The sequence below is a fragment of the Wolffia australiana genome, chromosome 8 (assembly GCF_029677425.1).
Source record: "Wolffia australiana isolate 7733 chromosome 8, ASM2967742v1".
Taxonomy (NCBI): Eukaryota; Viridiplantae; Streptophyta; class Magnoliopsida; order Alismatales; family Araceae; genus Wolffia; species Wolffia australiana.
In genome coordinates this window covers 4,602,280-4,615,405 of record NC_135842.1, presented here as the reverse complement: position 1 = coordinate 4,615,405, position 13,126 = coordinate 4,602,280, and the positions used below count along the sequence as shown (strand labels likewise).

The 13,126-nt window shown below is 39.5% G+C and overlaps 2 protein-coding genes across 3 annotated transcripts; one reads left to right on the top strand and one right to left on the bottom strand.

Moving 5' to 3' along the window:
• Nucleotides 1-2,105: 2,105 nt before the first annotated feature.
• On the top strand, nucleotides 2,106-4,739 carry LOC144706377 (potassium transporter). Its single transcript, XM_078579294.1, has 3 exons — nucleotides 2,106-2,444; nucleotides 3,719-3,782; nucleotides 4,358-4,739. The coding sequence occupies exons 1-3, from the start codon at nucleotides 2,148-2,150 to the stop codon at nucleotides 4,531-4,533; spliced, it is 537 nt and encodes a 178-aa protein (XP_078435420.1). The 5' UTR covers nucleotides 2,106-2,147; the 3' UTR covers nucleotides 4,534-4,739.
• Nucleotides 4,740-6,263: 1,524 nt separating this feature from the next.
• On the bottom strand, nucleotides 6,264-12,840 carry LOC144706376 (PAP/OAS1 substrate-binding domain superfamily). Of its 2 annotated transcripts, none has more exons than XR_013582245.1 (8): nucleotides 11,796-12,840; nucleotides 10,190-10,375; nucleotides 8,637-8,729; nucleotides 8,245-8,530; nucleotides 7,742-7,933; nucleotides 7,227-7,663; nucleotides 6,897-7,161; nucleotides 6,264-6,508 (listed from the first exon to the last, which is right to left on the bottom strand). XR_013582245.1 is itself a non-coding variant. In XM_078579292.1 (8 exons), exons 1-8 carry the CDS (start codon nucleotides 12,009-12,011, stop codon nucleotides 6,427-6,429), a joined length of 1,743 nt encoding a protein of 580 aa, XP_078435418.1. In that variant the 5' UTR covers nucleotides 12,012-12,831; the 3' UTR covers nucleotides 6,264-6,426. The 2 variants fall into 2 exon arrangements, 1 of the variants encoding a protein (XP_078435418.1); XM_078579292.1 differs by having other exon boundaries at nucleotides 6,897-7,147; nucleotides 11,796-12,831.
• Nucleotides 12,841-13,126: the final 286 nt, after the last annotated feature.

Here is a 13,126-nt window from a genome sequence, read left to right as displayed (position 1 = left end):
CCCGCGCAGCTGGTAGCCCGCACAAACCATCGCCCTCGCAGACCATCACCGCACCCACGACCACCGCCTGCGCAGCCGGCTGCCCGCACAAGTCGCTGCCCGCACAGGCCGCTGCCGCTCGCATAGGCCGTCGCCCGCACAGCCGGTTGCTCACACAGGCCGCCACCCGCATAGGCGGCCACAGCCCGCGCAGGCCGCCGCCCACACAGGCCACTGATGCCCGCACAAGCCGCCGCCCGTGCAGGCTGCCACAGCCCGCGCAAGCCGCAGCCTGCATAGGCCGTCGTGCACACAGGACACTACCGCCTGCACGGGCCGCCGCCCACGTAGGTCACCACCACCGCATGAGCCGCCCACTGTACGCGTAGGCTGCCGTCCGCGCCGCTGTCCGCGGTCGCAGACCATTGCCTGCGCCGAACGCCGCTACCCACGCTGGTCACTGTCCGTGTCCTCGGCCACCCGCGCTCATGATGTCTTTACTTGCACCCTCTGTCGCTCGCATGCACAGCTGCCAGCGCCGCGACCACTGCCGCTGCACGCACAACCTCCTGCATCCAGTTGCATCGACACCAACTCTGTCGAAATCACACTTCATCGCCCTTGTCATTGACGCAACAAGAATTCCCTGCATAATCGTCACGCACTAATCTAGTGCTGAGGTACTTCTACACTCTTTGGTGTCCCATGTTCTTCATCCAGTGTTCCTCGAGAGTTTATCCACCGCCATCAGGTTTGATTTCAATTTTGAATCTTCAAGCAACTAGTTGAATAGGTTTTTGAATCTTCTAGCGGACGATCGTTCGAATTTATTGATTTTGGTGCTTCGCATCACCGCGATGGTTGAAGACATTACTCCCGCCCTCGACGAAGAAAAGGGGCTGCACCATCACTATTTCATCAGACTTAATTCTTCGGATTAAATCGTGTGATTTGTGGTCTGGTTTTATCCCACCCATTCCCTAGTTGTCCCAGTATCCAACACCCGTCGTCATCCCGTCCCCGTCTCCTCTAGTCATCCTACATCATGCTCTAACTTCAAAATAAAACCTTGATAAAACTATTGATATTATTCTAACTGGCCGTGGTGCATGTATTGTAGCGATATGCTTATAAATGTATCATCAGACTAAGAGAATATAATCAGAGACAAAAAATCACATTAGGAAAATTAAATCCTGCAGGTAAGAAAGACAAATCACAATCTTCATGAAGAAACTGGCACTAAAAAAAAATGAAAAATTAAAAAAAGATTCTCCCATCCATTAAAAAAAAATGAAACCCTTTTCATATCCAAGTAGTTCAAAGAACCAGAACCATGCTTTATCTCAAAATAAAACCTTGAAAAAAAATATAGATATTATTCTAACTGGTCGTGTGCATGTATTGTAGCAATACACTTATAAATGTATCATCAGACTAAGAGAATATAATCCGAGACAAAATCAAAATATGAAAATTAAATCCTGCAAGTAAGAAAGACAAAACACAACCTTCATGAAGAAACTGGCACTCAAAAAGACCTCACTTTTGATGGCTGATAAACTGATAAATTAAAAAATATTCTCCCACCCATTAAAAATGGAACCCTTTTTAAATCCAAGTAGTTTAAAGAACCAGACCCATGCTTTATCTTCAAAATAAAACCTTGAAAAAACTGTGGATGTTATTCTAACTGGCCGTGGTGCATGTAGTGTAGCGATACACTTATAAATGTATCGTCAGACTAAGAGAATACAATCAGAGACAAAATCACATTAGGAAATTAAATCCTGCAAGTGAGAAAGACAAATCACAACCTTCATGAAGAAACTGGCACTCAAAAAAATGAAAAATTAAAAAAATATTCTCCCGTCCATTAAAAAAAAAATAAAACCCTTTTCATATCCAAGTAGTTTGAAGAGCCAGAGCCATGCTTTATCTTCAAAATAAAACCTTGAAAAAAAATATCGGTATTATTCTAACTGGCAGTGGTGCATGTATCGTAGTGACCACCCGTCACGGGTGCTGCCCAAACTTCCACGTAAACGGCTCCAGATGCTGCCACGTGGTAGGCGTAGGCTGCTTCCCACGATATGGCCTTAAGTTGCATGTTAAAAGAGGCAGGCAAACTCCAAAGAACGACTTCAGTTCAGAGGAAGAAGACGGACATGGCGGCAAGCAGTAGACCTCTTCCTCTTCCTTCTTCCAGGCCTTCTAATGGCCTCTCTTCTTTGAAAAGACCCATTAGAGTTCCTGCTGGAGCTTTTGTTGTCAGAGCCAAGGCTGGAGCAGAAGAACAAGAACCAGAGAAGAAGCAGAAGAACAAGATTGGTGGGGTGCAATCTCTGTTCAATAATGTTACGGAAGCTCTTGATTTCTCTCAAGTGAGGTCTGCTGAGGACGCTGTTCTTATTGAGGAGGCCAGAGAGAAAACAAGATCTGGGGGCAGAATGTCCAGAGAGCAGGTATGGAGGAGATGATCTTTTTATTCTGTTCTTCACGGATTTGGGGAATTTGTATTTGAATCCGTTTTCATTAATTATTTGTCCGGAGAGGAGATGGGTTTCTTCTGTTCGTCACAGATTGTTGTGGAGTGTGTATTTGAAGTGGGTTTTCGTGGAATTTGTCATTAATTTTTTGTCCGGAGATGAGATCGAGTTTCTTCTGTTCGTCAGAGATTGGTGTGGAATTTGTATTTGAAGTGGGTTTTCAAGGTAGTTGCCATTAACTTTCTGTCCAGAGCGGAGATGAGTTTATTCTGTTCGTCACTGATTGTTGTGGAGTGTTTGTATTTGAAGTGGGTTTTCATGGTAGTTGCCATTAATGTTTTGTCCGGAGATGAGATTGAGTTTCTTCTGTTCGTCAGAGATTGGTGTGGAATTTGTATTTGAAGTGGGTTTTCACGGTAGTTGCCATTAACTTTCTGTCCAGAGCGGAGATGAGTTTATTCTGTTCGTCACTGATTGTTGTGGAGTGTTTGTATTTGAAGTGGGTTTTCATGGTAGTTGCCATTAATGTTTTGTCCGGAGATGAGATTGAGTTTCTTCTGTTCGTCAGAGATTGATTTGGAATGTGTATTTCAAGTGGATTTTCACGGTAGTTATCATTAATTTTTTTTTCTAGAGAGGACATGAGTTTATTCTGTTTGTCTCTGATTCATGTGAAATGTATTTTTGCCGTGAATTTTCTGGATAGTAGTCATTATTTTCTTTGTCAGATCACATAATTTTATGCACGATCAAACCATTAATATGTCCTGACTCGTGGTTTTGTTTTTTTAATCATTTTTGAATGGTCAATTAAAAAAAATTAGGCATGTAATGGATGCAAATATTATCGTGGAAATGTCCCTGTCTCATTTTGAGTTTTCTTCGTGTTTAGGAAAATCTTAAAATTTTCCTGATATTTACTTTACGCAATTCATGCATAAACATGTAGGTTTGTATTTTTATATCTTTTTTAGACGATTGATTAGAAAATTTTATGCATAAAAGGGCGCCAATTTTCATCGTGGGTTTTTCCATGAGTCATTACGATTTTTTTTGGGAAAATTTCAGATTTTTACTGAGAAATTATTTCATCGTGTCAAAAATGTATTTAAATATTTTTAGAGCAAATCTTGCGTTGGTGCAGTATGGTATGTTGAGATGTCGGTGATTCTTTAAGATCTGACCAATCGTAGGAATCGTATTTGATTTTTACGATGTTTCTCAAGATGTTGAGATGTTTTTTTGGGCAGTATGGGGCTCTAAGGAGAAAGATTGGGGGAACTTACAAGGATTTCTTCAAGTCCTATGTTGAAGGTATGGACAACCCTCATTAAGGATCTCTCATTATATTAGTTGGATGATGTTTCTCAAAAAAGAATCGATAGGGTTTTAGTGAATCACAATTTTTCGATAAAAAATCAAAGTGATATAATCGATGATTTTAGTGGAAAATAATTGAAAAACTGACTCCAATAATACTGCGAATCACATGAGTTGGATGATGATTCTTAAAAAAGTTTGAGAGGGTTTTAATGAATCACAATTTTCTGATATACATTACCGATGGTTTTATTGATAATGAATCTTAAAACTACCTCTAAGAATATTCTGAAATAAAGATCAAGTAGATGCACGGTCCTTTACGGTTCAATCTGTTTAGACTATCTTCCACTCCTTAAATATCAGGAAGTCTACAATTAAAAGAATATTTTACTGGAATACCTTGAAATTTCTCTGATCACCATAATGTTGGGATGACTCATGCATGAAAATTTTTAATTACAATCAGAGATCCTCTAGAGCTTTAATCTTATTTTCATGAGAAGTCTATGATACTTCTCTCCTCCAGTACTGACTCTTTCTTCTTTCGTTCTGTAAAAAAATCGCAGTTGATGGTGAATACGTTGAAGAAGGATGGGTAGATAAGACTTGCAAAATTTGCAAGAAGGACACAAGAGGAGAGCCAAGGCAAGTTGATAACCTGGGTAGGTACGCTCATACGTCATGCATTGAGAATTCCAAGTCCAAGCCCTCAAACTTCTTCACCAAGCTGTTCTCTAGATGAAAATACATAATATTGTTCTTGTACCACTACAAATTTCCCCACCCTCCCATTATACAAACCAAAAATGTCTAATAGAATCCTATTTTTTCCCTGTTTGGGGGGGCTCAATTACAAAATTAAGCCCCCAATGCTGTAAACCTGTTGTTACCTGTAGAAGTTTCTGAAAGCTATTGATATATGGAAATGAACCATCCCCAGTTTGGCGATTCTGCTGGTGAAGGAACTCATAAAAACTAATTACCGAAAAGTTCCAAATCTAAACTGGAATTTACCAAATAATTTCTGGTTCTAGTACTGGACGAAAAGAGTTTGTTGAATTTTCCTTTCTTTCACAATAGAAATCCGTAACTATTTAGGAACATAATCCTCAGGGATATTTAGTGGCTAAACTTTCCTTCAAGGAGTTCAATTAGATATTCAACCTCTCCGTATGTAGACTGCCATCTCTTCGATCCGATCAACTGCAGGTGATGCGGAGAATATTATAGTTATCAAAATAGGCTCAATTTGACAACAATTGCTCTATTTTATTAAAAAATAAGGATTTTTAAGGAGGTGAACCTAGATCTCTTTTAAGGAAATAAATGCCTATTGCTTTGGCTGGATAGTTCCTTTATTTAAATAGTCATGAAAGACCAACAGTTGCATACCATTTGAAACGAAATCCTAAAATCCAATTAATCCATCACAAAAATTATGTGAACGACAGCCAAATTTTAGATTTTCAAGAGTCTGTAATTTATGCATTTCTTTTAAAAAATATATCAATGTTCATCATTACGAGACAAGAAACATAAATATGACACAAAGTCCAAATCTTAATAAGTAATGACGCAAATTACTTGCATCCTCTCGCTGATGAAGTTAAAACATACCTTCAGATTTCTCGAAACTATTACTGGTAACATGATAAAGTAGGTTTCATAACATCAATTTTAGATGTTTATGAAGGAAACATGAGAAAGGAAATGTAGGTTAAAACGTTTCCGTTGGTCTCTACAGTTTTGTTTGAATACCATAAATTAAATTTGTAATGACGCATTGAAATTCGATCAAATTTTCTCTTATCTCAGTGAGGTTGGTGCTTCATCAGTATGTGATTTTTACAAGCAATTTACACCTGGGTAAAATATACAGTTTTACATTGCGTTTTTTGACAAACTTTATAGGTACACCACCTTTTTAAATAGGTGGACTAGAGAATATCATTTGAATTAGGTTCAAATGCATGAATGAAACTTTTGAGTGGATGAGTTAGATAAAATATTGCAAGTGTATTTTACATTAAAATATATTGCGTTTGTAAAAAGTGTAATTCATTTCATGGAACCTGATCAGAGCTCATACCGACTTGAATTTGTAAAACCATTCGCTTGTTATAATAAATAGAGAATGGGAAGTTTACGACAAATTTTTTTCCTGAGATTTGTTGGCATCATAATTCATTATTTTATTATAGTAAAGCAACAGTATTTTCATAGTATAACTTACTTTTCATACTTAAGTATTGATCTTGTACCGTCCAAAAATCAGGGTTGTATCTTAACATACTCAATGATGTACATGATATGTGAAAAGAAGCTATTATATTTTGTAAATAAATGTTCAGAAATGAAAATATTATTCCATCCTTGAATAACGACATGAAATAAATATGGCTTGAAGCTTTTGCTTGAATTGACAGAACATTACCTCTTACTCGTAAAATCACCATATTACACGAGACAATCTGGATAGGAAACTCTTGTTACCAAACGTGGATCTTCAAATGAGATAAACATTCCTGTGAGGAATCCATTGCGTACTTTGGATTCATAGTACATCAACTGTGGTCCCGGTTAGTGAAGTATGAACTGGTTAGGTGTTGACTTATCAACTGAGTAAATATGTACCCTATACAGATCCAAGACTTTCAGACAGGAGAGGTGGAAAGTCTTCATCATTCTTTAGTCGAAATGAAGAACCCTTCTCAATCCTGCACAAATTTATACCCACCCTCAGCATTTGATTGTAATCCAGGTCACACAATGACAAGTATCAAGAATGAGAATGGTGATTAATTATCAAGTCAAAATCATAATAACATGGAGCGTGATGTGATAGAGTCATGTACTGTTTACACGGTTTAAACCTGAAAACAAAGACACTGATGAAGCCAGTTATTTTATTTAAAAAAAAAAAGTAGAAAGAATAAATAAGGGAAGAAAAATAATGAAGCAGAACTAGGTTTCTTTCCTGAAAATATTTTATTTTTAATTGAGATGGGATGATTCTTTAAATCAAAGAATGATCAAAAATATCAAGGTATATTTTCTTTTATATCTTCATGCGAGGAAAATTATCTGTAGGAAAGGTCTCCGAACCTTTCTTCTTTGGATTTGCCACCTTTTCTAGAACAGGCCACGGGCTCAGATGCAATGTGATTCACAGGCCCGGCTTCAAGTTGTGAAACAGAAGAACTACTGCGCCGGCCTAACCCGGACAAAGAGCAGGAAGAAGCTTGGTACCGGACTGGTGGGCCTGGCCGACGATGCAAAAACTTGCCACAATGAGAAAGATGACCATCCGAGCTTCCTCTCCAATGTGTCTCTCTCTCCTTCTGCATGCCATTGGTCTACAGAGATAAACCTTCATCAGAAAAAAATGCATCGTTATGTTATTGATAGAGGCTCTACAAAAGATATTTGACATACCCTTTTAGGAATGTAGGTTCCTGTCCCTCTAGAAGGACTGTATGTAGATGAAAGAGTATGTGGGATTGTGGAAGAGACGGTCCAGTTTGGCTGATGATGGCCATCATGCAGCTTTCTGTCATGGAACAAAGATGGTGGAGGCCTCTCAAAACAGCTCATGGCACATTGAAGACTCTTCACGTGTGTTTCATCATCTCCAGTGAGGTCAGATAACAGAGATGTTTCAATGAGCGCTTCTGGCTGGCTGCTGGGGACTCTTGAAGCTTCTTCTCCCTGGAAGAATTCATGTTCATTTAACTGTTTGCAATTGCAGTGATCTAGCGAGTTCCTGAAGAAAATTTTGAACTCATTGGTAAGTTCATCTCGAGGAAGTGAGAGTATATTTCCCAGCTTCCGCGCACCATAAGAAAAGGCGCTTCGGATACGATAACAGCTTCCTGCCCATGAACATACATTTAGATCCATATATTGTCAGTAAATATAAGAGGATGTATTTATAAAGCTTAGTTGATTACCTTTGTTCACACTGCGTCCAAGATTGTTACCCGGTTTCAAGGGATCAATGATGTTCAAATGCTTCTTGTGAAATGATCTTGTGTCCGAGTTTCCTTCCGGCCCAAAAAAAATGGGCGGTAATTCCTCTTCAAACTTTCTTAGGAAATCCTGTGGGATAAGACGTTCCCCCCCTTCAAGCTTTTCTGAGACGGCTGTCAACAATGAGAGCCAATATAACTATAGGGTGAGAAAGAGAGAGAGTGAGAGAGACGAAGAGACAGAGGAGAAAGAAGAGGGAAAGAGAAGGAGGTGTAGAGAGAGATATGTATAGGGACAGAGAGAGGAGAAAGGGTATAACAAGAGAGAGATAAGCGAGGAGAGTAATAGAGAGAGCTAAAAGGAGACAGAGCGGAGGAAGGGGATTGCAAGAGATAGAGACAGAAAGACAGAGAGGATAAAGGAGAGAGCAAGGGAGAGAGAGAGGTAAAGATTTAGATGAAGAGGAGGAAGGCAAGAGTTATACCAACTATTTCAGGGAAAGAAGATAAACAAACTGGGCCACTCAGGGTGACACAGAAGTTATCCCAGTCAAATTGCCCAAAGAAGTCTAAGAATATATAAAAGACAGAGAGAGGGCCATCCAAGGAGCAGGGGAAAGCGTGAAATACATAGAGGACCAAGGTCTCCAATGCATATGAAGAGAGAAGACCATAATGAGATCCAAGAATGCGGCTTTCATAGTAGCACCAGGCCTTGATCAAGAGAATACTTCGTTTTAAGATATGATCCTTCCCTATCATCTCATCCATCTGCAGAAGTGCTAACATTCTAAGTTAGTGATCTCCAGAAGCATTCATTTAAAGATAACTTAGATCAGAATCTCAATATCTTGCTGGTGAACAAGGAACATCGTACCTTCTCAAGAAAATAGAGCGAGCAGAGTCCTCCAGTCTGTTGGAAGGAGATATCCACGAGGACGTCCTCAATAAGGCATTTCACAAGTTTAACCTGAAATACATAAGACATTTGTATGCTATTAGGCTATAAATTTGTATGCATGTTTTATAGGGACTGAAAAAAAGGTAGAAAATTGTGCTTTTATTATGAAAGTTGCAACACTCTTGGTCCCTTTCCCCTCGACTAGGGTTCTGTACCCATCAATGTCATTATCAACGTCATTGACACTCTTTAACTCCGATGTTGACGATGATGTTAAAGGTTTCCATTGTGGTTGGCAATAATGTTAGTGTAGACGAGATGCCCTGAATGGTGACATTGACAGTAGATGTTGACAGTTGATGACGGCGCAGATGTCTCGTCACCATCATGCCAATGCCAACCGTAGTAGGATGACCCAAATATACAGAGGCAGTTGTTAACCACTCTCTTCACATTGCCCATGGAATTGACATTGATGATATTTTGGTGCATCAATGTGACATTGCCAATGATGAGCACCCCGAGATGCTTGAAATCAATATTGACACTGACGCCTGACGAAGTTAACGACCGGTTTCATTGACAAATCGCCAACCAGAGATTAGCACTGCCATCAAAGTTCCACACCAATGCCGTCATTATGTGCCCAATCCTACCCCCGTCTGTCTTGCAATCCCCGGCTTCCCAGCCATCGCCTCACCAGTCCAGCTGCTGGCATTTCCTCTGAGCCGCTCCCGCCTCTAGCTTGATCAGTCTCTCCCTCCTCAACATTTGGCGATTCTCTTTTCTCTGTGATCATCCATCCTTCCCCGGATATCCATCCAACTCATAATATGCATCATTGATTTCTATTTCTGGTGGCAGATTAATGATTAGGTCATCTTCAAAAGGATATTCTCCATAACACATTTTTAAGAATCAACATTGAACATCTTGTTCCATTCTTCTACCACATTTACAAAGATTCTCCCAATCGGAAGGCACTCTTAAACGAAACCCCCCTTCATCTGTACCTCATGAGAACGAGAAAGAAATAGGACCAGTAACTTTTGTCAGAGGTCATGTGAGGGTTTCTTACTACATGAGACTTTTTCAAAGATCCAGTGAGAAGGATCTTTCAAGCCATGATGTGATTTAAAACCTTCCTTATCAAAACGTATTTTCTTCATTTTGACAGTATATTTAGACTCCTAAGTACTGAAGCCTGACACATAGGGTAAAACTAGAGCACTATCCCAGGATAAAGTATGGATAACGAATTTTCAGATTTTTATACCAGTACATTTGAGTAAAAAGGGTTTTGTAGAAATAACCAGAAAATATGAAACTCAAAAACAAATAATGAGGAAAAAAATGCTAACATGAGGAAAGTGACGTACTCTGGGAACATGGGAAATTTCACAATCAAAATCTAGGAATTCATACGATGTTCTTAACTTCTGAATATCGATTTGTATAATGGTTATTTAGATTTCAGTGTAGGAAACAGGCCAGTGACAGAGGCTTTTATAAAGAAATTTTTTTGGCACCTCAGCATTGATGTACTGCACATCTTTAATTTCAAACTGATGATTCCAGTCATGCTCCTTCTCTTGAAGAATAGCCAGGACAATTCTTGAGAGAGCTTCTTCAGTTCCTGGTCTTGAAATCACTGTCAGATCTATATCTCCATCTGGAAGGTATGTTTTCAAGGGGAATGAACCAAATGGAAATATCTGAAAAATAGAAGTCAAAGAAAAAAATCATGACAGTTCAGAAGACCGACAATATTGTGAACTTGGATGACAAGAATTCCGTTTATCAGCATGTAATAAATCGGCACGATATTTGAAACGCTTCATTTCTTATGAAGACAACGTGGCACAATTTACACAACGGGGATGTGCAGAGCAGAAAATATTATTGTCAGTGTAGATTGTCCGTCTTCTAGATCATGAGTCCACCACATACAACCTCTACAATTTTCAGATCAGTAACATACGGTTTTCTGGGATCTGGAGCAACATGGAATAAAATTCATTAAAAATACTAGTTAAAACTTTTTTTTTTACAAATTTTCCTTTTGGCATAATCTAAAGACCTTCGTCATCTACCCTGATGACCAATCAATATCTCTGGTGAAATGCATCAATAAGGTTATTGCATCATCTCACTTTGGGTTAACTACTTTATTTCCATATTTTCAGTTCATGAAATCCAGTTACGCTCAAGACGATCCTCACCCACGCAGGAGATTATAAATTCTGAATTTTCCATTCTTTAATGTTTTTTCCGTCTTGAATCAACTTTATAAAGATCGTGTGAGAACTGTAAGAAACTATGGAGATGAAAATAAGCAAATGAGAAAATTAAAATGAAACAGCAACAGCTGCCAGAGTGATTACATCTGCGGCGAAAGGCCCTCGGACCAATAATGAATCGATTTCCAAAGGGAAATAAAACTTTAACTGTTTTTTCAAAATTACCATCTGACTTAGAGTTCATCCTACAACTTTTTTGTTCAATAACGTATTGTTATCTGAAACTAACAGAGAATAACATCTATTTTTTACTCATAAAAATTATTTTTACAAAGAATATACTTGCCAAAATCTCAATACAACCACCATCAACGATTATCGACTGCCAATATCGGAAGTGAAATACACCAATAAGGTCAGTCAATTCTCAAAATTACCGTCTCACTCAATATTCTAGATTTTTACTGTTTTTCAGTTCAACAACATACGGTTTTCTAGTACAGAAAAGAATAAAAATCCAATCAATACTCATTTAACATAATATTAATGAAAGGAAAGTGCTTTCCATAAACTCAAGATCATCCTCATCTATGCAGGAGATTATTCTACATTTCGTCTATTTGCCGATTCATCTACATGTCCTCAGTTCATTAACATACGGTTTTAAGAACCGAGAAAGAAAAAAAATCCAATTATACCCATACTTTATAAAGGAAAGCACTTGCCATAAACACAAGAGAATCATCATCTACGCAAGGGATTAGAAATGAATAACTCCCCACTCATTTATGTTTAATCCGCCATGATTAATATTTGGGAAGATCACGCGCAAACTCTAAGAAAACTCTAAGATGACAGAAAATGAAAATTAAAAAAACGAATTAGGAGTGATTACATCTACGTCGACTGCCCCACGGACCAATCGTCTAACATGTTCCACGATCTCCCTCCTCTTCTCATCAGCAGCTTTAGTGGGTTGTATTCTTCTGATCACCCCTTCTGTAAGCTGCTCCGCCATGATCCAGTTCTCGGCGGCGATAGAAGAAATTGGAGGATTTGAGGACCGGGAAACGAAGCTCCTGGCCGATTCATCGAGTAGGGTTTCACCCATGCAGTTGATTTCTTCCTACACAATTGCAGGAAAAAAAGGGAGAACGGATTTGGAAGAACGTTGGAGGCTTTTAATGCAAGGTTCGGCATCAAAAAATTGAAAATTAAAGCAATGGGTGATGTCAAAAAGGCGGAAAGGATGGATTTTGGAGAGCGAGGTGGGTCTATCTTGTTCGTCGGAGAGAACCCAGATGGCGATTTCTTCCCAAATCCACCCCACAAAGTCAAATCCACCGACAAGTACAAATCCGTGAGCGGTCTTCTTGCGAGAAAGTCAATCAAAAGCTGTCGCCGCGTGTGAAGTTTGAACTGAGATAATCGCCGTTTTTGTTTATTCAAAGATCTCTCTTTGCACTGCCGCCGTTGCGCGTTTCTGTTGGTTGTTGAAGATTTCTATTGAATACAGGGACTGTGACTCAAAACGACTTCCCTGACCCCGCAAATCTTGGCTAGAGCGCTAGAGAGCTAGAGAGAGAGAGAGAGCTAGAGAGACAGAGCTCGAGAGAGAGAGAGAGAGAGACAGAGCTCGAGAGAGAGAGCTAGAGAGAGAGAGAGCTAGAGAGACAGAGCTCAAGAGAGAGAGCTAGAGAGACAGAGCTAGAGAGAGAGAGCTAGAGAGAGAGAGAGAGAGCTAGAGAGACAGCTCGAGAGAGAGAGCTAGAGAGACAGAGCTCGAGAGAGAGAGCTCGAGAGAGAGAGAGAGCTAGAGAGACAGAGCTCGAGAGACAGCTAGAGAGACGGATCTAGAGAGACAGCTCGAGAGAGAGAGCTAGAGAGAGAGAGAGATAGAGAGAGAGCTAGAGAGAGAGATAGCTAGAGAGAGATTTAGAGAGATAGCTAGTGAGAGAGATAGCTAGAGAGAGATTAAGAGAGATAGCTAGTGAGATCGCTAGAGAGACAGAGAAATAGCTAGTGTGAGAGCTAGAGAGAGATAGAGAGATATAGAGAGAGATAGCTAGAGTGAGAGCTGATTAGCTAGCTAGCATATGGGTTTCGAAAATTATCTTCAAGAGGATAACTTGGCCAATAAATTCATAGCAGCACATCAACAAGCAAGTGGGTATTAAAACTTTCCCCTATAGAGGATAATTTGGCCACTAATTCCATCACATCCCA

Excerpts from the sequence above, each read along its gene's own strand:
- LOC144706377 (XM_078579294.1), top strand. The coding sequence starts at position 2,148 with ATGGCGGCAAGCAGTAGACCTCTTCCTCTTCCTTCTTCCAGGCCTTCT. Across the intron at positions 2,445-3,718 it reads GCAGAATGTCCAGAGAGCAG|TATGGGGCTCTAAGGAGAAA; the intron begins GTATGGAGGAGA and ends TTTTTTGGGCAG. Across the intron at positions 3,783-4,357 it reads CTTCAAGTCCTATGTTGAAG|TTGATGGTGAATACGTTGAA; the intron begins GTATGGACAACC and ends AAAAAATCGCAG.
- LOC144706376 (XM_078579292.1), bottom strand. The coding sequence starts at position 12,011 with ATGGGTGAAACCCTACTCGATGAATCGGCCAGGAGCTTCGTTTCCCGG. Across the intron at positions 8,730-10,189 it reads TGCAGTACATCAATGCTGAG|GTTAAACTTGTGAAATGCCT; the intron begins GTGCCAAAAAAA and ends TATGTATTTCAG. Across the intron at positions 7,934-8,244 it reads TTCTTTCCCTGAAATAGTTG|CCGTCTCAGAAAAGCTTGAA; the intron begins GTATAACTCTTG and ends CATTGTTGACAG.